The sequence below is a fragment of the Mycteria americana genome, chromosome 1 (assembly GCF_035582795.1).
Source record: "Mycteria americana isolate JAX WOST 10 ecotype Jacksonville Zoo and Gardens chromosome 1, USCA_MyAme_1.0, whole genome shotgun sequence".
Taxonomy (NCBI): domain Eukaryota; kingdom Metazoa; phylum Chordata; class Aves; order Ciconiiformes; family Ciconiidae; genus Mycteria; species Mycteria americana.
This window is the reverse complement of record NC_134365.1, coordinates 25,420,577-25,447,981: the sequence shown is the minus strand read 5'-3', so window position 1 is coordinate 25,447,981 and position 27,405 is coordinate 25,420,577. Positions and strand designations below refer to the sequence as shown.

Here is a 27,405-nt window from a genome sequence, read left to right as displayed (position 1 = left end):
GTCTGACCCAATCCTTAAACTTTTAGCAAAACAAGGGAAAAAAAATCCTGATGAAACCCTACATTCCCACTACTACCAACTCATTTATTCATGACTGGTTTACTTACAGGATGCCTGTAAGTAAGTTGAGTAAACCATGACTGGTTTACTCAAAAACCTCATGCTTGATCATTTCATTTTTGTGACTAATTTGTCACGTTATGACAGTTGACATGCTGGTCACTGAAAGTTTAAATGGTGCAAAATTATTATTTTCTTCCATGAAGATATGCACTTGAAGAGAAAATACAAGTGTCAAAGCATGACTTCACACAGCAGTGCATTCATGGACCTCTGTAGACCTCAATGTCATATTCAAGGCTGAGGTTACAACAGCCAATTCTGTATTGTGAACATTAATAAAACGGGGGGACAGCTCATAAGCCGTTAACAAATTTCCTCTGGCTGAACAACAGTTGCCACATGGTTATAATACTGGGGATTCTTTGCAGAGCAGACCAGTGGAAACTGAAAATATCACTTCCACTGGGAGTGGTGAACGTAAGGCCACAAAGAGGACTGTCCCCCTTTTTCATGTTTCGTTAAAAAATAAAAACCCTGTTTTACACATAGAAAAAAATTGATCCCAAATAAAAGGAAGAAAAAAGAGTCTATTCCACTAAAATGAATATATGTTTGTTCATCTCTTTAAAGACAAAACATTTCACCACAAGGACAGTAAAGCACTGGAGAACATTACCCAGGGAAGTTGTGCAGTCTACGTCTTGAAGATTTACAAGATGTGACTAGACAAATCACTGAGCAACCTGGTCTGAATTCAGTGCTAACCTTGCTTTGAGCAAGAGGTTGGACGAGATGGTCTTCTGAGATCCCTTCCACTTGAAATATTCAATGATTCACTGTTTCCACTGCTTGAATAATCTGGAAATTACTGACAGAACTGGGAAGGTGATACCTGGGAACCTTACGGTAAGGGTAGTCTCTTAGCTGGTTCTCCTCTCTATGCCTGCAGGATCAAAAGCCTACATAAACCATGAGCTCCTTGTTTCTGTGTTGCACATCCTTCTGGGAAGACACCGTATGATATAATCCAAGACCTATGTCTTGGATTAGCTACTTGCCTAAGCATTTCCCTCTAGTACCTGATGAATTAGAGGCTTCATTTAGCCAGGTGTTGCATCCCTGTAATCAGAATAATTACTGCAGGGGACTAGTTAACATTATTTGTATAGTTGCAGCTCCTGATTGGCCTAGTCATGGACATAGCCCTATTTTACCAAGCACTGTATAAAAAATACAAAAAAAAGAAAAAGAAAAGGGAGGTAGCCATCCTAAAGACATAGCCTCAGTTGGGCTGAAAAGTGTGGTGGCATGTACAGATAGCAGTTACTTACACAAAAACATCATCATTAAGAAAAAGTGCTTCTTTAATAACTCATTGCAGCTGAATCTGCAACCAGTAGCTAATAGAAGTGAACTCCATATATAACAATCCTATACACTGTGTTCTGGCATTATAGAAGTTATAACTGACATCTCTAAATATGCACTATCAAAAATAGATGTAAACCATCTAATCAATAAACAGAAGCCCTTTTTTTGTTGTTGTTAGGAAAAATGGATAATTTACAGTATCTGTAAAAGACAGATTAAGGTTTACAACCATCATAGAGGTGCCCCAGGGGATGACCCAAGCTCAATACATGCAGCTTTGATTCAGGCTATTAACTAAATGCTCTTTACAAATTGTCCCAGGTCTTCCCAACAGGTGAAAAGAACAATGCTGTAGTCCTTACAGTGAAAAACATGTAACAACCATATAAACCACCATTATTATAAGATATCTTTGAACTCCAAACTTCCCTTCTGACTACATTGCACTGTTTTGTGTTTATAACATTAACACAGTCTAGAAACCTTAATCTGCCAGCTGTCCTGTAGAGATCATGAGCCTCCTGGTGAAGATGCACTGTAGTCTTGATTGATGGATTGAGCGTCACATCTTCAGCACTCTATCTTGTGCTTTCGTTCATCAAGGGGATATATCTCTACTTTTGGTAGAGAGGTATGATGATAATTTAGTCTCCATTCATATAGATCAACTCAGATCTATCAATACGTGTCTGTCTAGAAAAATACTAAACGACAACACCACCATGTTTCAGTGAGGTCCTGGAAGGAGGTAGACTGAACATATGCTTGAGTATATATTCTCCTTCCAAATGACAAGGTGCTTCACAGGTAAAGTGCTGTGTAAGTGGTCGTGCTGCTCTTCTCCATTTTCTGTGCATTTTTGACAGGTCTGTAAACTATGTGTTCAAGATAATCCCCTGCCTGATATTTTGTTTGTGATCAACACCATTTCAAACAGTGTTTGAATCTAGAAAACAGAAAACCAGTATGCTCTTGGAAAACCCCCAAATATCACCAAAGTAACAGTAAGAAGAGTTATTTGAAATAATAAAATCTAAATCTCATTATTCCACTACCCTGAGAATGGGGGCAAACTGCCAGTGGCTATGCACATTTATTTTTTCCTTCATAATATGAAGATATAAAAATTCAGACTAGCTGAAATAGATTAGAAAGTTGATCTAACTTTATGATATTTAGAAAGTCTAGCACTCTTCCTGATTAGACTCTCAGACTGGATCATCAGTCTCTGGGACTGTGAAATATGGCATTTATAGTAATGTGGATCCCTATTGTTGTGGTGACAAAAAGCATTTTAAGTGACTCACCACAAGTCAGTGAAAAAGAAAAGAAACAAGACCAATTCAAATCAATCCCCAGGATTATTTTTTTTTTTTACAGCCCAGTGCTATTTGTAGAAGGAATGTTTGGTGCCCAACTTGGGTAAGTATAGAGATCGAAAATAGGCACTATCCATGTCATAATTGCAAGCATAACTACAGCAACTCCGATGATGTTAATGCCCAAACCAGCTTTCACCTAAAGAAGAGGAAAAAGAAAGCAGAAACTCACATCAAGGCACTGAAGAAAGTTTTTTAAAGGCTAAAAATCCCCTTTAGGGAGCTTTGCTTAAAACTCACCATGTCCATAACAGTTAAATGACCATATGAAAATACAATGGCATTGGCTGGGTTTGCTACAGGAAGCAGGAATGCAAAGGAAGTACACAAGGTGGCAGGTATCAAAATGAAAAGTGGGTTCACATGAATGGCTTCAGCCTATCGTAAAAGAAAAGAGAGAGAACAGCTGTCAAGGGACACATCTGCCAAATGAAATACATAAATACAAACTGATTGTATTAACACAAGTGAACTGTGAACAGAACTGGCAGTTTAAATAGTGAGAAATAACCTTTTCTGATAACTCATTTTTAAGATTATATCTGGGAATGCTTCAGAGGAGAAAAGGTGATTCTAATACAGAATAGCTACTGAACTTTAAATTCACGCCTGGTGTTTTCCAATTGTAGTTGAGTCCGTAAAATAAGACTATTGCAAAGAGTGTGGGCACTGCACAAGCACTAAAAGCAAAACACTGCAAGAAAGATGATAAAGTTGAATTTGTATATAATACATAGGCGAGATTCGATGAAGTGAGGACTGAGGTTTCTTTGTAAGAGAGGGAAAGGGCATTAGTATGTGTCTAGGCTGGGCAAGAGGAAAATCTACAGACTAGAAGATGATCAGTAAGTTTTGAAGAAGAAAGAACTGGGTGTTTTGATAAAGATGATGAGAAGAAAGGACAGAATTGAGCTAAGGAGAGAAGAAATGAGAATTACATATAAAGCACATCTACTAGCCCTCTCTTCTCTTTGGTGACAGCTTGAAAGTTGCAGTGTTAACCATTTTCACTGAAGATGTGGTCCTGAAGAAACACTAGGAGATCTGTCCTTAAGTGCTTTGACTATACACGAATAGGAATAACAGCGTCAATTTTTGAGTGTTGAACTTTTACCTGATTTTACTGAATTTTCAACATCTTTTGTAAGAAAGCCCCAGAACAACCAAGTATCCAATGCACAACATGGCACAGCAAAAAATTACGTGAAGTATTTTATGGAGACTTTTAAAAACTGCTTCTTTGAGCAGCTGTATTATTACATGGATGATAGAGCAGATTCTGATTAAAAACAACTTGCGTCATACTCACCAAAGGAGATAGTATGGGCAAAAATATCGTAATGGTAGCTGGATTGCTGGCCACTTCTGTTACTGAAGTGACAATAAGGCATGATATCAGGATAACCAGCCACAAGGGTAATGATCCTAGAGGGGTCAATTTACTTGCTACCCACTCAGAAAGTTTTGAAACCTGCATAAGGAATATGACAACATGATTATCTTTTACAAATCACTGAGAAGAAAATTAGAATAAATGGTATAGATTAGGAATTTACTCATCTGCTAATTGTAAAGTATTTGTGTAAAAGAGAAAAAATCTGAAATATTTTCCATATTCCTACCACATGTTTTTAAGCACATTTTTCTAATTGAATGTCTTATAGGAACCCATGCAAACTATATTCCATTTATTTATATTTACACCTCTGAGATATTTAGAGGAGTCATAATCAGAAAATTGTAATATGCATATACCAAGCTTCATAACCAGAATTTGGGCCAGAAAACCTGCTTGATTTACTGGAGTGCGCAGCAGGGCTCCACGTGGGAAGTGCCTCAGTGACATGGGACGTTAACCCTAAGGCTTTGGAAACAGTGTGTCTGCACAACTCCCACCACCCTCAGGTTTAAATTAAATAACAAGCAGTAGTCATCATTGTGCATAGTCTTTGAAGACAAAGTAAACTCCTTTTTTTGTAACCCTGCTTTCTGAATGTCTTGAATATTCGTCACGTTTATCGTGTTCAATATTGCTACAGAATAACTTGCTAAAACAGGAGAATATCTGTGAATTCACTGCATGTCTGAATTGCTCCTGATGTGGGTCATGCTAATTGTTCAGTATCTTCTATAAATTGCATTACCTCACAGCCGTCTGCCAGTGCAAACCCGCCACCAACAAGAATAGCTATTTCCCAGGGCATGCACGACTGAAATTCCTTCCAAGTAATCAGTGGAGTGTAACCAAAAACAGCTAGAGAAAAAAAAATTAAAAAAAAAAACCCATACCAAAACCCCCACCAACATTTAAAAACATATTGAAAAACATCTTGAAATAATGTCTCTGAGGAAGTACTTGGGAAATACTCAAAGGCAAAATCTCATCATTATAACGTGAAGAAAGTCTTTGACGTGAACAACTTGCTCTTCCTGGGACAGATCCTTAGCTGGTGAAAACCGTCACAGCCTGAAGACGACAGAACTACAACGGTTTCCACCAGCAAAGCATTGGCCCCTCTGCCCTCCTTCCCTGTGCAGAAGATAGCTATGGGGTATCAATGAGTTTAGTTTACTCAATAAAACTGCACTATTCAGACAGATTGCTGAGCAAATGCTGTTTCACTTAGACTCATTTACGTTCTGATCTTGCATTCTCTATGAACCCCCAGATCTCATGGATTTCAGCAGCAGAATTGAATGCATAAAGAGGACAAGCCGGGGTATACTTTAATAAGGGTAAATTCCATTTTGAAGGGGAAAAATTAAATGAGAATGGACTCATTTACCATTTTTTATAGGGTATCTTAAATAAGCAGTAGCATTTTTAAAAAATTTACCCAACCCTGCCCCGTGCAGTCCCATTCAAAGCCCATTGCAGTCAATGGAAAGGTGGTTTCCAGTGGTGGTGGTGGGCTGCAGGTAGCAGGTTCCTGCACAGCACGGGCTCGTGCTGCTCGCATTGCTTAATTGTTGGCACTAACTTCCAGGCCAGGGATGCTTTATATCCCAGTAAGATATTATCCTGTATTAAGATTGTAACATTAGTATTTAACAACATTCCTCTAACAAATGCAATATTATATTTATGGTTGCATCTTAGATGATACCTTATTGTAGTAAAATCCACATCAAAATATACTCAACTGTTTTCTCCATTTGAAGTCCTAGAAAATGTTTTTGCTGGAATAATAAAGAACAGGAGGCCTATCACTAAGGCAGTTGTTGAATCTGTAGCATAGCCTTTATACCTAAGGAGAATTTAACAAGAAAAAAACACATAAATACATATAGTCAGGAGGAGCAGGGGGAAAAAGCGGGGAGGAGGATGGAGTGGCTGAAAGGAGCTGTTATGGACTGATGACAACCCCCCATTCCCCACCCCCGGTGCCACTTGGTGCAGTGGAACGAAGTAGAGGAGTCAGGAATAAAGGAGTGAAGTTAAGCCTGGAAGGAAAGAGGGTGGGGGAAAGGTATTTTAGTTTTTGTCTTTGTTTCTCACCATCCAACTCTATTTTTAATTGGCAACTAAATTAAATTAATTTTCCCCAAATCAAGTCTGGTTTGCCCATGATGGTAACTGGTAAGGGATGTCTGTGTCTTTATCTCTACCCACAAGCTTTCTGACCTTATTTTCTCCCCTGTCCTGTTAGGGAGGGGGAGTGAGAGAGCAGCTAGGTGGGCATCTGGCAGCCAGCCAAGGTCATTTCACCACATCTGTAGAAATATTAGATGCAAGCCCTCTAAATTTATAAATAAGTATGAGTAAGCACGTGTTATTTTGTCACACAGAAATCAGCTGGGGGAGGGGAATGTTTGGGAATAGCTGATGCTTAAACAACTAATTTTCACAGTTCAATGATAAATTTAATAACTTTAATATGCTCTGTAATAGATTCAGTCCAACAGGCCTTAAGAGCACTGTGCACACCTACAAAGGATGATGCTTTTATAGCTAAGAGAAGGAAGCAGAGCTTTATTGTCATCCTCCTATGGCTGTTACTACTAGTGTCATAGACACAAGGGCCGTGTTTATTTTGGTCATTTCCAGTGCCTGAGAATTGCTTGCACTAGTGTTTCTTAAACTGATCCAATATCCTTCTAACTTATAGAGTAGCCCCAAGATCAGGTAAAGTGAAAAGCCGAGATCTAAGGCCATTTTAACACATCCATCTGATTCTGTTACACACTGTTAGGTGGTGAAACATCCCAGTCTGTCTTATTTCAGTCAAGATGGTCATTCAAATGAATAAGAATTTTGCTGAAGAAAGTTAAACCAACATTCTCTTGAGTTTTGGGTTTTTTTTTTCTATTTTCTGTAAGTTCTTCTGTAAGTTTTCCTGAACCAATGTACCAATATATTTGTCCTCTCAGCCTCATACCATATGCTTTTCTGCATATGCAGCTACAGTAGGTCCAAGCATAACTTCCTAGCAGATCTTCCCAGCAGCTTAAGGTTTTGTACTAAAACAGGGCTTTTCACTGAAAGGGAAAAGTCATCTCCCAGTCATATGTTACAATTGTATAATCTGGCAGATCCCTTTGCTTTAGCAACAGTGTTAGGTGAGATTCAAAAAAACCTTAATATTCTTAGCACACTGACACCACAACCAGCATAGTTTTAGCTAATGCTGTCACAAAATGAAGCTGCCATAGAAGTTGAAGTGGTTCTCTAATATATTCTGTCTCGTGCTTCCTATTGTCTGCTAGCACAGAAAACACTTTTTAAAAAGAAGTTACTATTTTGTTATGGTTTCTTAAGGTAGAGGGTTCTGCCTATATATCACCTTTAGCCTATGCACTGTGTCTAAAGAGCAGAAAATCTCTTCTTCTAGGATCCTATCCTGCACTCTCTTAAGACTTGCTTGGAGTTTTGAAGGAAGGCAAGATTTAGATACAGAAACAATTCATGCTGCCACTTTCTTCTAGGTAGCTGCTTCTTCACAGAATTGCTGAGATTGGAAGGGACCTTTGGAAGTCACCTGGTCCAATGCCCCCTGCTCAAGCAGAGTCACCCAGAGCCAGTTGCCCACGACCATGTCCAGATGGCTTTTGTATATCTCCAAGGATGGAGACTCCACAACCTCTTTGGGCAACCTGTGCCAGTGCTCAGTCACCCTCTCAGTTAAAAGCATTTCCTGATGTTCAGGAGGAACCCCCTATGTTTCAGTTTGTGCCCATTGCCTCTGGTCCTGTCACTGGGCACCACTGAGAAGAGCCTGGCTCTGTCCTCTTTGCACTCTTCCAGGTATTGTAAAAATTGACAAGATGCCCCTGCAGCCTTCCCTTCTCCAGGCTAAACAGTCCTAGCTCTCTCAGCCTTTCCACATAGGTGAGATGCTCCAGACCTTTAATCGTCTTTGTGGCCCTTTGTTGGACTCCATTATATCCATGTCTTGTACTGGGGAGCCCAGCACTGGACCCAGCACTCCAGGTGTGGCCACCAGAGATGAGCAGAGGGGAAGTAGGACCTCCCTCAACCTGCTGGCAACACTCCTCCTAAGGCAGCCCAGGATACCATTTGCATTATTTCCAGCAAGGGCACATTGCTGGCTTATGTTCAACTTGGTGTCCACCAGGACCCCCAGGTCCTTTTCCACCAAGCTGCATTCCAGCTGGGTGGCCCCCAGTGTGTACTGGTGCCTGGGGTTGTTCCTCCCCAGGTGCAGAACTTTGCACTTCCCCTTGTTGAACTAGGGAGGTACAATTTTTTGCTCACAAAAACTTAGTATTCGTGATGCAAAACACCATTCTCAGAAAACCCGCTTGGGACACACACAACATCCTACCATCAGTCATACTAGTGTGAAGACACACATGGCACCATTCCAAACAGAAGCTTTTCAATCATTATCAAATTTTGAGATAAACATTTTTAAAAGTCCATTTATCCAAGCTGTAATACAATTGCATATACAACATCTACCTGCTTGTAACACTGCAAATCTGATTGTCCTATAAGCAAGCAAAAAGGCTGTTGATTAAGGAGATCTCACAATGACTCCAACTGAGATCATTGTAGAGAACAGGGCTGTGGGCAAAATTACATAGTGGCCTTGTATTGGTAGTAAATAAAGGAATAAACCATGCAGAAAAAAGAAAGAATACACTCAGGCAATAATCTGAGGAAGCGTGAGGGAAGCCCACCTTGCATACATTAGCAGTAAGCAGCTGCAGCCCAGTGTTGAACTTTCTGTTTCTTACGAGGTTCATAAAGTCCTGGCCAAAGGCCAGCTTGAAACTGCTCTAATTGAAGCTAATACCCCACAGCCTGGAATCAGGCCAGGACATGGAAAGAAACTGCTATAGCAGAAATGATGTGTGATCCTGTGCTGTCAACAGATGGGGAGCAAAGAGGCATTTTTACCCTGGGCTGCTCTATGTGGTGTTATACATTTATTAAAACATCCTGCTGTCTGCCTCCAGAGGGAGGTAACAGGGGCTCAGGGCAGGACAGTAAAGGATTAGTCTTTAATAGATTTACAAACTTTTCTTACGAAAAATTAACTGGTAAAGGTAATGTATATTTGAAAGGGATCTGATAATGGTGCTTAAAAATGAGCTCTACTCAATACTGTTACAGCACAAAAGTGGATTAAAAATTGGCTGACATTTCAAAAAGTAGCCCTTAAAAAGTGGGGAGGTATCATCATTAAATACCAATATTTCTGCTGGGATGTAAAAAAAAAAAATCAGTATTTTAAAGGGGTATTCAGTAACTTGTGAGGATGCACACAGGGGGCTGAGAACATGAACATGGGTGGTGAGAGTGATGAGAATTTGTTTCTTGAAGCAAAACTTTGAGCATTCCATTTAGTTTGTCAAAACAAAGCTTATAATGTGATATAATTAAACCAGATACGTACATCCTTAAAGCATCTATCACAGAAAAGTTTTCAACACAGCAGGGAAAGGCAAAAATAGATGGCTGGAAGCTATATTCAGGCAGAAAACAAGGTGCCAGTTTGTCTCATTCAGTTTGGCAACAGAGATGATTATCCACCAAGACAGACTATCAAGGAAAGCGGTAAATCCCAAAATCTGAGGAACCTGTGCTTTGCCCCCCTGAAATCAAGCCTGGTTGCTTTCTGGGAATTCATGTTCTAATAAATCTATACCGGGCTTAACACAGAATAATGTCGCTCGTCTGACCTTCAGCATGTTAGAATAGATGAAGTGACAGTCCTGTCTGGTTTAAGGCCCTGGGAGCGGTGTGAATCATACCTAGTAGGACCCACTCACTGGCCGTGGAGGGTCTCAAGGTTACTTATAGCTCTGACACTGCAGTTTTTCCTAAGGAGGAAGCTCATCTGTGCAGGTGACAGAACTTCACTGAGGCTGGTTTGAGACTGTGCGATAAGGGCCTCTGCAAAATAAGTACTATGAGGTTTCTGATAAGAAATTAGATTTCTAAGGGCAGAGAATATTTCTTTACAGTTGTTTCCTGTTACATAAACGTAAGGAAGTTGTGCATGTGCCTATCAGTATACTTAAATCCGAAACACTGAACAATTTTGTACGCAGAGGCATTAGGGAACACAGGCATAAGAGAAGTAAGCCGCAGTTCATGCACTGCTAGAAGCCTCTTGGACATCACGGTGATGAGTGCAATGTGACCATTGACAGAACCACAGTTGTTGGGTTTTGAGTTCTTTTTCCTGTTTGCTGCTTTGTTTTCTTTACAGAAGATGGCTCACTACTACTCGCAGCTGTACCTGTGCTCCTCCTTGCCCCACTGATGTGTCTTCACTATGTTTTCTGTTGCTCAGAAGAATAAAAACCCAATTGCCTGGTTTTATGCCAGTTAATGCAATTGATTGATAAATTAAAGCTATCTAGAAATAGGCAAGGTCTGAATAGTAAGAAATGCTTTCTTTTCCCTTAAAGGTTTTGTTAGGCAGTAACACAGGCTTTGTTTCTCTTCAGGTTACCTCACCCAAATTATAACACGATTCAGCCTAATGTGACGTGACGCGTGCTTGCATTCCCTTCCAAGGAAAACATTAGAGGGCATCCACAAAGTAACATCCCTGTGCAGAACCTGTAACCACCCTTATGATGAGAGTATTCTGCTTTTCCCTGCCAGTGAACAAAATCCTCAGACAACAGTAAACAGACAACTTCAAATAGGAAGACGGGGATCTCTGGACTGAAATAATCCATTTGAGCCATAAGTCACAAATTTGAAAGGTTGTTTACAATGTCTGCTTTTCAGTATCAGATGTATCTTGTTAAATGGTGCTCGATGAGCACTGGATGTTAATATGAAGCAGAAAGAGAAACAAAACCAGCCTGATTGCTTAGCTAGCTGATTGCTTGATTAGGTTAACACTCCAAAACCCCTTCAAGAATACAGTGTTTCGTATGAGACAATGATCATCAGCTCTGCTGTGGTTATAAGGAGAAAAAAAGTTCTTTTGCAATTTTTTGGGTAATGAAAAAATAATTTTAAAAAAATCTTAGTTTTTATTGCACTTTTTAATGGCATTTTTCACACAAAATAATTTTCCTTTGCACTTTAAATCTTCAAAGGGCTACAATTATTTCTTGTAATATCCCCTACCAGACTTTCTGGCAGAGCACTGGTGCATGTGTGTGTGTGTATGAACGGTGGGAGTATATTTAAAGAGAGGAGGCATGATGGATGCATGTTCATATGTCATTTATGACAGACACACAGGAAAACAAAATGGAAAATTACCATCCAAGTCCAGCACTGGCCTTTGACCCATCCAGTAATAAATGTTAAATCCCGAAGGGCCTAAACAGCACAAAGTCCTGCTCCTTCCAGTCCTGCAACTACTTCCCAGTACTCCAGAGCAAAACTCAGACCTTTATCACAGAACAGAACTGAAATCACAGTAATTACAGCAAGAGAACAGGAGATATCACAGTATTATAAGTTCTTGCAAGAGTGACCAATTTCTTAGGGAAAAAAGTCTAGGTGATCCTGGGGAAGCGATTGAAAACCAAGCTGCAGCAGAAGGCAAAAAAATTAATAGTTCCTGAATAGTTCCTAGCTTTTGGGTGGTTAGTTGAACTGTGACATTGAGACAGTTATGTATGAACAGGTAGTAATTTATATCATTAATTAGAGCTGTCAAAGCAGGGGATGTTGGCCTGTATGCATACAAGGGTGGCTCTCACTAGGGGCAGTAGATAAAAAATTCTAACCAAAGATTTATTCTTGAAATTGTAGATTTGATGAGGAAGTAGGATACTGTAACATCAATCATTATGCATTCTCCTTCACTGGATCAAGTCTAAAAACTAGGCATAATCTCTCTTAGGAAGCACTTTATTTTATCCTGTAATGGGTTTAGCACATTTCAGATATTGCACACATACATCTATGAAATTGCTGGAGTTTACCTGTTCTGTATACACTACAAAGCTTTTCAACAACTTCAGCCTGGAATACTTTGGAAGTATTGCAAGTATTTTATTTTTTTTCAGTTGAGAAGAAAAGAAGGTATGTAGTTAAGACACAGTACAATTCTTGTTGGTGTATTAAAAAAGATTACTTACTTTGGGAAAAGTGAAGACCATCCTGGGATGAAGCCAGGGTCTCTGGTGAACCACAGCAGGGTCATTAGAATGAATAGGACAAGTGTAACAATTTCTGGGTAGCTATAGCAGAAACAGAATGGGTTATACATTTTCCTGAATTTGCACTTGGATTTACTCGCTCTTGTTTGCAGATTTATAGTTTGACATACCTTATTGGTCCAAGCTTCTTGTACTCCTCCTGAATCACCTGTGCTGAGGCTTCTTCTCTCACTGTTTTCCTCTTGCCACACTTGAACATGTTTTTAAAACTGGAATGTAAATCAGCAGTATTGAACAATGAATTAATGGTGTATACAGAAAAAAACAAGGTCCAACCTTTCCAGTTACCAATAGCACTTTTTGAAAAAGTAAAATTCTCATTTTACAATGCAGCATCTCCCATTTAATTATTACACACCAAACTGAGCGTATTGGAATTAATTGAAAAAGCCCCAATGGGAGATTGACAGAGGCAGCAACGAAATGTGTCCTGTTATTGACTAGCTCATTTGCCCAGGAAGGATGCAACTTTAATCATGGGAACTAATTGAAACAATCAAATACATAACCTGGCTATTTAATGAAAGTCGTCTATACTTTGCTTTACTTTGTTTTGTAATGAAAAAGTTTGTATCGCATGAGTAGCCTGCACACTGATCAGCAGACTATTTGGTATGAGCTAAGTTTTCATTCTTGGATAATACCCTTACACAGTGTGAAAAAGAACATTTTTGAAACAATCAAGAAAAATGAAACAATAAATGTTCACATATGGAGTGGTAAGCATGGGATGATTTTAAGTCTGCTTAAGAGTAGACAGTCTCAGACTTCATCTCTTGTGCCATACATAGCCAGGTAATTGTGGAAGACAGGTGTCCCCATTGTTATGTTTGCAGATGTTAGTGAACTCATGGAGAACAAGGCTTTGAAGAATCAGCCCAAAAGAAGCATTGTCCTCTCCAAAACCTTAAAAGCACAAGCTCTGAGGGGAAACCCCCCCCCCACCATACCACCACATATACATTTTGGAAAAGTGGAAGTTTTTTACTTCACATTTACAAATATAGTCATCCAGTTTATAACACAGATATTGCTCAAGTATTCAAGCCAATTCCTGACTCCAGCAAAGGGCAACATCCTGACTATAAATTCCAGTCTTAGACCAAAATGTATACAATTTCAGTATTCTTCTGCCTTGCACACATGCACTGTTTAATGATGATGTCTGCATATTCTAAAGGAATGGATATCATAATTTGTGATATGGACTTTTCACTTTGGGCTGAGTCAAGGATCTTTACTTTAGAAAATTCTTGTCCCATCCAGAGACTCATCCGTACTAATCAGGGACGCAAAATCACTGTTGCTGTATTATCTTATTGCTACATTATCTTATATTGAGCTTGTTAAACTTAGATGCAATATTTATTGCTGGTACAAAGTATCTTATATCATCAACCTTTAGTTTTATTGATTACAACATTTACTTACTCAAACCCAAGGAAAAGCCACTGGAGCCAGACCCAGGAGACCAGCAGAATAATAACTGTGATGGGGATGGAAAGGATAAACCAGGATCCAAAATTGATGCACTGGCAAGCTGAGTAACGTCTGGATGAAAGTAAAAAACTGTTCAGTTGAGCTTTGCAAAGGAAAGAAGACTCGTGAGAAGAGCCAGAAAGCCCTGCTGCAAGAGAGTGCTTCTGGCTGGCAGCTGCCTTAAGCATGAGGTGGCCTCCAGTGTCCTCCTCCCTCACCCTCCCGTCCTGTTCCTGAGCATCGTGACCACTACAGGAACCAGCTGTGCCAGTTATTTGAGCACTGGATCGGCAACAGGTCTGGGGACCTGACACTGATCTAGGTGTGTCTGACCTGAGGTCAGTAGGCAAGGAAGGGCCACTCACAGCGTTAAGGACCATTAGGACTACAAAGAAACAGAACTTGAAGAAAAGCAGTTCTTTGAGAGGAGAGTTTAGCACAAGAAAATATACTCAAATGAACAAGCTCCAATGAACTTAGAAGACAACAGTGGAGACAACATTGAGACTTGTATTGTTTAAGGTTCCAGAAGGGATTCAAAACTGATTAAAACCAAAATTATTATTACTAATTTCCAGGAAAGGCAGAAATATTCATTTGTTACGTGGATTGTGTCTCCAGCCACCTTATCTCTTTGAGGCTGTCTTAATCTACTGTTTACAGATGTGGGCCATTCAACCACAGCTCTCCCTGCCGTGTGCATTTAAGAAAAGGAAAAATGGGCTTTGGTTTTCTGAAAGAAATGAATTTACTGTTGAATAAGGTAGATGCCAGACAGGCAAAAAGGCCAGGTAAATGAATCCTGTTTTCTGATTTACTTTATGAACAGAAGTTATTCTTCCTTTGAGCTCCTCCAGCTCTACTGAGAGAGCTTTTAATGCTAAAAGTGAGAAAATTCTAGTCTCCTTGAACACCCTTCCTCCTTGATGCAAAAATCAGATGGAAGGGACATCACAATATCCAGACAGAGACTGTAATGACTATTTCCAATTATTAGCCAATCTTTTGTATTTCAGGCCTTGCTAGAAGAAAAGGAATTCTGATGGTCACATAGGTCTTGGAGGCAGTAAATGCTTATTATAAATGCTTTCTCAAGTATTGTTCAAGTTTTAGGATTGATCTATATTTATTATGATGCTTACATATATTGCAATTAAACTGCCAGCAGGGACTGAACCAAAACTCCTACCCACTTCTTGATGTGATGCTCTAAATTGTAACTGTACATAGTGATGAGACAGTGAAACAGGAACAAGAAAAGGCATTGTGCTATTATAGACAATTTACTGACTACGTGGCTATTTAGCTTTTGTTACATAATGAGCCATATCAATTTTTGAATGTATGAATTTCAAGATAGGAAGAAACTGACATCAGCATAGCAATGACTTAGCATTTCATCACTTGCTAAAGTGTTTATGATCTTTCCTGAATTATGTGTGATAATTCCTTACTGAGCAACAAAACAAGCTCTTGAAAACTTTATACTAAAGAGTCAATTCAGTTATAAAATGTTAATATATTGTTGTCAGGTTTCACAGTAAGTTTGTGCAGGGCTGAATACACATGTAAGTATTTCTAGTAATCTTAATATTAAAGTTAGGTATTCTTCATCTCCAGAGCAAATATTCCTCAGCTAGACTGGATGATCAATTTAAATTATTTTAACAACGATCTATTATGTAGTGCTGGTTGGATTATCTGCTATTGTTGGATTATCTACTACGGGTCTTGCCTGAAGCAAGGATGGACAGGACACACTGAACTATATATTTTCTAGACCCATTTCCTTTGGAAAATGAAAAAGTGTCATTGATTTTAATAATCCTCATTTTACAGTGATTCAGTGCCAACAACAATAAACTCTTTCCAGGCAAACACTACAAATGCCAACAAATTTGGTTCATAAAACAAATCCAGATAAGATTATTCCTTTTATGACTTTTACAAAATTGCTGAGGTTGAAGATAATGGGATGTTAGCAAAGTTTGATTCTTTGTGTTGGAAGGTCAAAGTCTGTTATTAGAATAGGATTGAGGAAACTGAGCAACCTGTCAGTGAGCCTGACTGGAGAACCAAAGGTTTCATTGCAGGATTTACTCTTCCTCCAGCATAGGAGAACTCAGTTTTCTCCCTGACACAATGTTGTCTGGTAACCCTTTCTCTCTCTAACCTCTCCCCAGCCTTCCCCTTGTGCTGGGGTGCAGCTGCCTGTGCTCCTAGGATCCACAGCCCTGCTCTAATATGGCCCAGCTGTGAACCTTGGCTTGCAGTGCTGAAGAAACTGCTTTGTGTGGGAAAGAGCTGTGAGAAAGTGTCTACAGCAGAGCTATATAAAATTAGATAGGTAAAACTGCAGATGTGAGATAACTGACATGGGGATCTGCAGCAGTCTGAAGGATTCAAGAGGAAAAACACCAATAAGGAAAGGGATAAAATACTAAAGGAAAAACATATGGAGTCAGAAGAAAGGGACCCAGCATCACTGAGGATCTGTTCCAGGGAGCAGTGAGGACCAGCCCATCTCATCCTCACTGATGCCTCCCTGGCCAATAAAGGCTTCTGGGTATCTTATGGGCAGTGGTGAGCAGACTAATGCTTAGCCTACTAGCTGGTTACACAACTTCTTGGTGTGTTAGCCAATACTTTTCTTTTTTTTTCTTTCTTTTTCTTTTTTTTTTTTTTTTTCAGTTGGATGTATTCTAGACACTATATTGTAGTGTCTCTTTGCATCCAATTAAAGAATGAATAGAGTGACCCTGAGAGGATCAGTAACAAATCTGTCTTGAAAAGGAGCCCTTACGGCAGTTGGTCTCAATGGCAGGGATGCTTAGCACTGCATCAACATTTCCACTGTTTGCTTCTGCCCTGTAGAACACAGCATAGTCGCATGTCCTAAATCAACAGCAGGCTGAGGACTCCCAGCAACACACAGGCTCCAATGCTAACACAGATATACTCGTTTCCTCTTCATGTGACAAATGAAAAGGAGGGAAGTAGAGAACAGTAAACACTAATTCCAATTTATTTAATACGGAAATTGGGAAGATATGAGGAATATGGAATTTCACAGTGTCATTTGTCCCTGAGTGGGAAACTCAGGAATATGCTGTATGTACAGCTCTTTTGCTGAAGTATTCTACTTCAGATGCTTATGATACATGAAGGTAGACCGCAAATGCATCCAAGTCATGCTAACAGGTCGATTCCCACTTCAGACAGGGCATAAATACAAGTGAGGCCTCTAAGGAGAAGGGGAGCAAGACAGTTAAAGATAAAAATATTTGCACAGTTAGGTGGTAGATTCAGTTTAAGTTAAGGATTAGGCTCAGTGGCTGTATAAAGATTAAACAAAATCCTGGTGGGGTATACAACTGGATTACACATGCAGTGCTCCATGTACAGCCCATGCTCCCGGCAGAGGGTGAAGACCCAGGAAGAGAACACAATCTGCTTATGCATTCTTGAAGAGATTGTTAACAGCTAAGACAAACTGAAAAAACAGCTGCAAGCCAGTTTTCTTCAAGTTTCCTACAACTTCAGGGAAATGAACAAGAACAGTTCTTACCCCTAGTAATCAATCTTGGATTCTTCTAGGCTCCTGAGTGTGAAGCCTGCTTGAACCAGAAATGCTTATATGTCTAAAAGTTTAAGTCTGAAGGACTTATAATGCCATAGTCTCCCCGGTGTAGTTCTTTGGCCCCAATAACAGGCACTCTTATAGTTTCCATACTGTATCCATTGTTGCTATTCTCACAGGCAGATTTACAGACTGTACCACTTCGGTTCTCTTTAGCAGCATGCTGAAGCCAAATTTCATCCATTCATGGAACACAGGTTGGAAGAAAATCTATCGAAAACTGGTCTTTCACCATTTTGCCGTGTCCAATAAAGAATAGTGGACAGAGGGTAATAAAGGGATTGTGCTTTATTTCTGTCTATTTTAAAATTAGAGTAGAAATATTTCTGGCAATGAGTAGTTTGCAGAAGAAAAAAAAAGTTCAGCCAGAACTATTGGTTTTTCAAAAGCTTTGGAATGAAATCTGCCAAATTTCTTTTCAAAGTAGTTCTGCTTAGAAAAGACAAGAAATATTAAAGAACATTTTTAATAACCTCAAAACAAAGTGTTCCACTGAATGCAAAGTTTCAGACTGGTTTGAAATGATTTGCTGCTTCTTCGATTAATGGACCTAAATTCCTCATTTCAACAATGCACTAAGCATAGCCTCCTGAAAGTCTCCTGATGCTCTTGCTAAGCAGACCCAAACTTAACTCCTGCTGGACTTAGAAATGAGTAACAGTCCTTTAAGGCCAGATAGTGTCTGTCATATTCATGCTAAGTAGTGTCTTCCTCCTCAGATAAGCCCGTCTTTCTCCATGCAGCTATTCAAAGAGTAAAGTGCTACTTAACCAAAGAATGGTCATCTTGTTGCATGTGTTGAGTGATCACTTACAGCCTTTCCTAGTGTAAGGCAAATACAACCATGCAATTTCATATTATCTCTTTAACAAAAAATAACAAAAAGAAAGTAATGGAATCAAAAAATATCAAATCAAAGGATAAGGCTTTTAATGCATTTTAGGGCAGCCATGTGAGATCTCAGGAAAGAACGGTTAAAATTCTGGATTAAGAAGAATGCAAATAATTTAATATAGTCACTTACGTATTGAAGTGCTCAGCAAAAATCAGATTAGTTGATGTTCCTGTGATTGTGGTCAGCCCTCCAATGGTAGCTGAATAAGCAACACATAAGCACATAATTTTGAAAATCCCACTGTATTTGTCCTCTCTGCTTTTTCTCCCTGTTTCAGCAGGTGGTAGGTTCTGCTTAGAAAGAATATACACCAATTAATATATAAGAAGGGCACATCATCAAGCACAAAAATAGGATTCAAGGATATCCCAGAAGAGCCAGACAATTTTCTGACAATATAGCTGTATGCAGCATGGTTTCCTTTGCTGTGACAGTGGTACTACAATTATTCATGCAAAGGAAAGGGAGGGAGAGTCAAATCCCGAAGTCCTTTTCCTCAGCTGTCTCAGTCTTTACACAACAACTTCCTTTATATATACTGATATATATCCACACCTGATATATAGAGTTTGTACTCGGGTGAGGTTGGTTTAGCTTGTGTAAAATACACTGGGAGCACAAACCCACTAATGAAATTACATAAGCAAACTGTATGTGTATGCGAATATACACATGTATCTCTTATTCACATGAAAGTACCTTCATTGCTAGCTGTGCCGTGTTAGGTGTTACATAGAAGTAAGATTTAGGTTAAAACTAAGTTACACACATTAGTTGCATAATAAAAAGACACCTTAAGTACCTGTTCCTTTTCTTTTTCATTTTCCTTTTCAATTGTGCACACAGTACTACCCATATTCTTGTCATATCTGGAAAAACAAAGGTATGTATTGTAATAAACAGATATTCTATTCAGATGAATTCTTAGAGCAGAATTTAGTAAATGAATAACTATTACCCATTAATTTGTTTTTCTTTCTCTTTCCAGTCACTGTTTTCACATTCTCCTATATTTTCTGTAAGACATTGATGCAAAGACAGATAAGTATTTTAAAGGAGCAAAACTGGAGAGGTTCCATCAGCATGTCCCATTCCATGCAATCACTTTACATCATCCCATGAATACATTTACAATGTATTGAGGAGAAAATTATTATTATTTGTAAATTATTTGAATTATTTGTAAATTATTTGAAAATTATTATTATTATGTAAATTATTATTACAATCTAATGAGAAGAAATCTGATTTACAATCCAGCTGTGTATGTAAACAGTTTAGATTCATTTGTTCTCCCAACATCACCCTAGAGCTTTAAGAGCTCTTTTCTCTTGCTAACATTCAACCCCCAGTGTATTTATAGCCTGTAGTCATATTTCTTTTCAGACATTTTACTAGGCTGAACAAGCCAGCCTCTTCTCTTCTCCCCTCCCCTCATATAACTGCCATGTTCATTCTGCACCTCTTCAGTTTAATTAATCTTTGCGAACATGAGAGACCTCACACACAGTAATCCAACACAAGTCTCACAATGAAGCGTGTAATGATGCTAGTACTTCCCTAGCCTATTCGGCTTTGGTTTGTGTGGTGTTTACTCCGCTGCAGAGTGAGGGTGGGCAAAGGCAAAAACTGCACTGCGTGCCTACCGTCCAGCTCCAGTGCCGGGTTGACGGAGCCGTTAGAGCAAGACATCTCCAGCGCATCAGCTTCTGCTTCAGCTCTGATGATCTGCTGAGCTACAGCCTCTACAATTGGCATCACCATGGCAGCAGCAGAGGTGTTGCTGAGCCACATTGACAAGAAAGCACAGCTAACCATGAAACCCAGCGTAAGCCTGGAACAGGAGAGAAGAGTCTGTGGCTGCTACAGCAACACCTCCTGTCACCACTCTATTTAACATAAATGGAAAGCTTTTTCAACAGAAAGCTTGAATGTAGGAAACACTGAAAATTTAAAGCGTGTAATTGACCTCTAAGGAAGTTTATGAATTAAAATTATCTTGATCAGAGACACTGAAATGATCATATTTTAGAGTTAAAGGAGTAAATATATTATAAATCAAAACAGAAGCAATAATGCTTATTCACAGAATGACACTGTATTTAGATCATCTTTGAAGAAAGAGCACCATGCATATCACAAGTTCGAATGAAATTTAAAATGGCTATACTGCTAATGCTATTAATCTCGTATTTTACAAGGTAGGTCAAAAGCCTGGACTTATCACTTAGGCTGTAAATCCTCTAGGTACCAGTCCAGGTGTTATAGGAAGAAATATTAACAGTTCAGCAAGTGGTACTTAACTTAGTTCTTAATCAGAGCCCCAAGACAGGTGTAGGGATTATTTGTCCCTCAATAAACATCATATTTGATATTAAATGGGAAAGTGAAGGTCATTACAATGTCTTAGTCTGGTCTTGGCACAGCTTATGCTAAGTTTACTACAAATAGGAATTGCATCTGTGCAATTCCTGATTGCACTGATGTAATGCACTGAATTGCATCAGTGACTGGAGCCACTCTAGTTTTACACTGAAAAAATCAAATAATCCATGTCATATCTGGTGAAGTTGGACAGTAAACTTAGAATACAGGCCGCATTGTCATTTTTAATGCATCTCTTGGAGTTGTAAATGAGAGGAGTCCTCTTGACTTCCTGTCCCAAGGTGTTGGCACTGTCATTAAACACCTGCCATGCGTCACCACAGTGGGAGAACAACTGGGAGTGGAGGGACTGTGGTGTTGCAGCATTTCCTGACAAGTCATTTGTGCAATTTGTAAAGATCTTTGCCTAGCCTTGATCAAAAGCTTCACAAAAACTGTAAGAATTACTCAGCACATGAAGACAAGATTTTATACAAAAATAATGTAAGCAATATTTTATGACATAAAAATACCATTCAAAATGCCTCTCATAGCCTTTCATTTCAGCTATTAGCAACAACATTTCAAACTTTATTTTTTCTCAATAGGGGCACCTTGTTTTTTCTCTGTGTACTTTTAATTGCATAATGATGAAATGATCTGCAGACCTACCAGTGGTGGACCTGATTCAACACAAATTGTCATCAGTAGTATAAAACCCATTAACTTTATGCAGTTTTTGATTATGTCTTCAGATGGAAATTGGGGAAGAATTGTGTTTTCCAGAGAAATTTTTATGCAGAAAATATGGGTCAGGCTAAGCACACTGAATATGAGTGTTCACATTGTAGAGAAATATAATTTTAGTACAACTTGCAAGAGGATTTAGAATCAAAGCAGATTAAAACCTTCACTAACGTGTTCCAAAACAGTTCATCATAAATTTTCAGCATTTGATGGACTGATGGTCAGGCGACCATTTAGTACAGTGTGGTGTACTCTAATGAGTGACTCTAAAATTGACTAAAAAAATAATAAAATATATCCCAACCTGTTCAGCCCCAGTTTTTCTGCATTATTCTCCCTGTGGTGTTGTTAAAAAATATTCTGCATGGAACCTTGAATGATAACTTCATTTACATTCAACTATATTTGCTATGTAATGCACAATCAGTGTTTTATTACTCATTCTAGTCCTTGCACGTTGCATAGACATATTCACCTTTCCCTGAGAGTCTGCAGACCAGACCACATAGCTCAAATGACAGGAGGCCTTTAGGAACTCACAGAATCATAGAATCATTTAGGTTGGAAAAGACCCTTAAGATCATCAAGTCCAATCGTTAACCTAACACTGCCATGTTCCTAAGCGCCACATCCAAACGTCTTTTAAATACCTCCAGGGATGGTGACTCAACCACTTCCATGGGCAGCCTGTTCCAATGCTGGACAACCCTTTCGGTGAAGAAAATTTTTCCTAATATCCAGTCTAAACCTCCCCTGGCGCAACTTGAGGCCATTTCCTCTCGTCCTATCACTTGTTACCTGGGAGAAGAGACCAACACCCACCTCGCTACAACCTCCTTTCAGGTAGTTGTAGAGAGTGGTAAGGTCTCCTCTGAGCCTCCTTTTCTCCAGGCTAAACAATCCCAGTTCCCTCAGCCGCTCCTCATAAGACTTCTGCTCCAGACCCTTCACCAGCTTCGTTGCCCTTCTCTGGACATGCTCCAGCACCTCAGTGTCTTTCTTGTAGTGAGGGGCCCAAAACTGAACACAGCATTCGAGGTGTGGTCTCACCAGTGCTGAGCACAAAGAGACTATCACTTCCCCAGTCCTGCTGGCCACGCTATTTCTGATACGAGCCAGTTTCTCCAGAAGCGTGCAGAATGCGGAATCCAGAAGACTCCTGCTATTCTACTTCCACTGCTGCATCCCCCATGTCTTCTAATGCAGAAACCTCCTACAATGGTATCTCTGCTTTGGGCTGGATGAGGCTCCAATGTGCACAGGCTGGCTGGGGACTCCTGCTAGCGGAGGAGGAGGGCTACGCACAGGGAACAGCGTGCATCACTTTGCAGTGGGCACAGCTAACGCGCAGCAGATGCTGAGAGGTGGGAGGATTCTCTCCTTCACAGATCATCTTATCATAATCTTATCATTCTTTTGTCATGATCAGGAAATGTGATAGAGCTGAGATAGTTATGAGGAATACTGCTTCCTCAGTGTTACAAAGCTGTCTGCGGTATCCTCAGCAGCTGGCTGCGGGTTTCTGTGTCCGCAGCAAGTTCCCCAGCAGTGCTCAGCTTAGCACAGCATGCCATCCACTTGTGTTCTCCCTTTCAAGATTTCAGCCATAAGGTGATGATTTAGCAGTGATCAGAAAAAGAGAAGTTGAAATAACTAAACCCGCATAGCTCAGGAATATAGCTAAAGGTAATGGGAGGCAGTTGAACAAGAATGTAAGGAGCATTTTGTCAAAAACGAAAGCTACCAGCTATCAAAAGATGCAGGAAAAATCAAAATACATGTGATATTTAAAATTAGGACAGACAAATCACTGAGGAATAGAAATAATCCAGCATTTCCATGAGCTGTTATTAGTTAGATCACCTAAGAGGCATCTCATTTTTTAGACCTGGGGTTTCTATTTTTCTGACTTTTTACTTCCTGTCACTGTCTGCTTCCTGACAAGGAGTCATAAAGCATCATGTATCCTGGGAAGCCAGACTCGCTCTACAGATCTTATCTGCAGCCTTACTGGTGTGCTGACAGATGAATCTGTGGGTCTAAAGCTTTTCTGCAAGCTTGTAAACCAAGCAAAGAAAAGAGTTTTCATTTCATAGGATATATACTGATAGTGAGTAAGTAGAGAGTGTGTGATTTCATTTCCCTCATCACCTCATCCATCTGGGGAAGTTCCTATTCCTTTGATTTTTTTTTAATAGGTATACAAAGAAAAAAACATAAATAAAGACATTGTGCTTAATGTGTTTTTCCTTCCCCACCACACCTTTAATTTTATTACTTTTTTCCCTCACTGTGTATTTGAACTCTTCTTGTTTTTTGGGAAGTGTCCAGAATTTTGCAAACAGTATTAAAATACAAATTAATAATAAGCATAGCACAGATTTTCAGTTGTAGGCATCACGTGAGTAATGTACTACCACCATTAAGAAACAGGACCCTTACATTATTCACAAATTCATCAGATTTTTTTGTTCGGAAGGATCCTTATTATGAACAGAATCACTGCAGGGAACTTTCAATTAGGATTTCAGCAAAATATTAAAGTGTCACCCACAAATCAATCATATAATTTCAAATATCTACTTTGTTTCAGTAGAAAAGAAAGGCTGGATTTCTACTACAGAAAAAGCAGTAGGCAATTATTTCTGGGATACATAGCTTTCCACAAGTATTATTGTCCTTCAAGACATTGTTTAGCACATACCATGCAGGGTTGACACCCACCAGCATCACCATTCTTAAAGCCACTCTTTTGTGGAAATTCCATTTTTCTATTGACGTTGCCAAACAAATTACTCCAATCAGCAGCAGATGAAAGTCTTTAAAATAAGAAGATGCCACCTGAAATAAAAACAAAAAACATTTTGTTAACTAAATGGTGACTTTCTATTAGTATTTGGTATTATCAGTTTAATGAAAAAAAATTTCAGTAAGGGTTTATATTGAAATAAATATCGAGAAATGTTTTTGGCTTAAATTTAGACTGCTAATTTCATTGAAACTGTTAATTTCATTTAACCAAATGATGCAAGAATAAGTGCACTAAAATGCATAGTGTTAAAAAAAAAAAGAAAAATAAGGCTTATGGTATGAACAACCTAAGGTCATCAGTCACATCTCACATATGAACTAAATCACCAGTGAAATGCTGCTTTTATTAACTTAGTCAGCTATCCAACAGATAAAAGAACAACTTTAGACATAGAGTATGATCTTCTGTGGTGTCCTCTCTTTGACTCAGCATTTTGCACATGGGGTCTTTAGTGTGTCATCTCGCTTCTGTAACGTTAAGGATATTTTATATCTATCTAGCATTTTCCCATCAACTGGTATCTAAGCACTGAATCACAATCTAGAAAAAAAATATTAAAGAAATATGAAAAATGGTCTGAGGACAAAGCATATAAGCAAGTCTTGAGGCAGACCTACTGTGATTGGCACTCAGCAAATCCATGGATTAGCCCATCAGGTTTCAAGATTATGTGGTTTGCTCTTTGGAGATTTTATCATTGAAATCCATAATATGATAGAGAGGAAAAAAAGGGTTACCTTCTTAGATTCCATTATACCAAACAATGGGAACATAAATGCAGGGAGCAAAGCTGAAACAGCTAGTGGCAAAGCTTCTGTGAGCCAAAAGATGGCAACTACAAACAATGTGTATGCGCATTCTGCTTCCTAGAATACAAAAGGCACCAACAAAAATATGAGTGGATCATCTGGGAAAAAAATCACAATTGCAAAAAGCCCAGCTATGTCAATAAAGAGATTCCCCCACCTGGAACAAGTATGAGTCAAGGGACCTGAATTTAGGGTACTTATTTTCTGCTATTGCTAATCCTGCTAAGACATGAAACATAGTCTGTAAAGTAGTTTTAAATAATTTTTTCTAAGTGATAGTAAAATTATTTAAATTCTACCACTTATGAAAGGTGGAAAAAAAGTCAGCTGCCTTTTCCTTCAAAGCACGATTAATCATATAGGTCATTCTGGAGCATTCTCAGACCATGAATTAACATAAACCACAAACATTCTGCAGCTGCAAGCAAACCTTTAAACCTCTAGGAGTAGTTGCAGTCAATAATAGGTCAAATTTTGTCTCTCCTGTAATCAATGAAGTTTTGTCAGCAGCACCATAAGGCAAGGATAACATCTAATATAAAAAGCATTGTGCAAGACTGACAAGAAACACAGGCGTTGTTTTTAAGACTTGTAATTTTAGTGAGTGTCTTTTATTTAAATTCCTGGAAAACAGGAGTTTTTTCAGTTTTTTCAGGAGAATTTACTTCAATGCTGCTTGTAAAATGCAGCCACAGCTAAATATAATGGATGAAGTGAGCCTAGTTTTTTCTAGAATCTTAGAAACCTCTTTTGTGTAGTTTTGGTTTATATTTCTGCTCTTGAGGAAAATGGTTTTGATCTTTTAATACCACTGGTTAGGGCATGAAACTACTCAACAGCAGCAGAGATGGTTTGTATTGGGAAAGGAATAGCTTAATGAAACGGCTCTGGGAACCTCTGACTGGAAAACAACACTGTTAAATCCAAGTCAGTCAGCTATGGCTAACATTTATTTTTTGAGGGAAGCTTGTGTTATGTTTGAAACAATTTGATAGTGTCGATTCATTTATCACCTAGCAAATGTTCATCTCACTTAAGTCCTACCGCATTAAGAATTTCTCAAGTTTTTCCTCTCAGAGAGGAAACTGAAATATTGAAACTGTGGTGTGATACAGTGTGAAGCATGTTGCTCTGTAACCACTGTCTCTCTGTGATGCAAAGACTTCAGAACTGGACTTTCATATATTGTTACACACGATACGTATAATGCATGTGTGATAATACATCACAGCATAATTCCATTTCATTCTGCTGACATCAGAGCTGTACCAAATAGAATCACTAATAAAATTTTTAGATAGCTGTTTCATCAGCCTGGAGTTGTCACAAGAGTTATTGAATGCCAGAATAATTTATTTCAAGTAAAATACAACTAAGGTGTCCTGCCATAACCTTTGCTCTATTTAGGAACCAGAGGGAATTTCTCAGATCATTGATTCCAGTCATTTGCTATCAGACAACACAATATATGATGAACTTAACAGAATCCATCATCAAATAAAAAGGTAGTTGCAGCTGTCTTTCTGACAACTCATCTCCATTGTCAATCATACAGAGCTGTTTAAAAGTGGCCAAAATGTAATAGTAAGGACAGGATTTTTAAGGTAGTCTAAGAAAACAAATATATAATTCAGAACTTCATGCAACCAGCACAGAGCTGACAAAAAAAAAAAAAAAAAGAAAGAAAATCCACAATGCAAACATCATGAAGTCATTCAAGGTCCCTTCCAACCCAAACTGTTCTATGATTCTATGATTCTGAAAAGATCTAGGAATCTCAGGCTTGACATACAGGTGCAAAATAATTACCTCTCAAACCAGGTCACTTACTTTGGTTTTGATGATAAGTGGAAGTGGAAGTAAAAGCAGTGGGGTGAGGACAATGAGCAGGAACCTTCGGTAAACCAGGAGGTAGCTAAGAATCTTCATGGTTGATGGCAAGTAGATGAACTTTCCTGCAGAAACTGCCAAAAAATAGATCTGACTTTAAATAGCTGACTCTGATTAATATTTTTCCAAGCTATCACCTTTAGCCATTGCTAAAGCAGGCCAGTAAACCAAGTTAAAATTAAATCTTGCTCTTTATTGTTTTAGTGAGTTTATTAACAGTAGGTTGATAAGATAAGTGTTCATCATAAACCAAGGCTAGATGTCAGCCTCCTCATGACTTTCTCTCCCTGCCCTTCCTCATAAAAAGTTGTACTGGGTCTGCCTGAGAGGGACTTAATTTTCCCCATAGC

General features: G+C 38.9%; 1 protein-coding gene across 1 annotated transcript; it reads right to left on the bottom strand.

Moving 5' to 3' along the window:
* Positions 1 to 2,808: 2,808 nt before the first annotated feature.
* Positions 2,809 to 27,094, bottom strand: SLC13A1 (solute carrier family 13 member 1). Its single transcript, XM_075491544.1, has 15 exons — positions 26,996 to 27,094; positions 25,094 to 25,222; positions 24,249 to 24,385; positions 20,080 to 20,267; positions 19,392 to 19,449; positions 19,236 to 19,302; positions 18,563 to 18,726; positions 13,851 to 13,970; positions 12,530 to 12,628; positions 12,339 to 12,440; positions 5,958 to 6,061; positions 4,958 to 5,067; positions 4,123 to 4,284; positions 3,054 to 3,191; positions 2,809 to 2,952 (listed from the first exon to the last, which is right to left on the bottom strand). Exons 1-15 carry the CDS (start codon positions 27,092 to 27,094, stop codon positions 2,809 to 2,811), a joined length of 1,821 nt encoding a protein of 606 aa, XP_075347659.1.
* Between the last annotated feature and the right edge of the window lie 311 nt (positions 27,095 to 27,405).

Coding starts and splice junctions, on each gene's coding strand:
- SLC13A1 (XM_075491544.1), bottom strand. CDS start 27,094: ATGAAGATTCTTAGCTACCTCCTGGTTTACCGAAGGTTCCTGCTCATT. Junction 20,268..24,248: donor GTGGGTGTCAACCCTGCATG/GTATGTGCTAAA, acceptor CTCCTGTTCCAG/GCTTACGCTGGGTTTCATGG. Junction 12,441..12,529: donor AAGAAGCTTGGACCAATAAG/GTATGTCAAACT, acceptor TTTCTGCTATAG/CTACCCAGAAATTGTTACAC.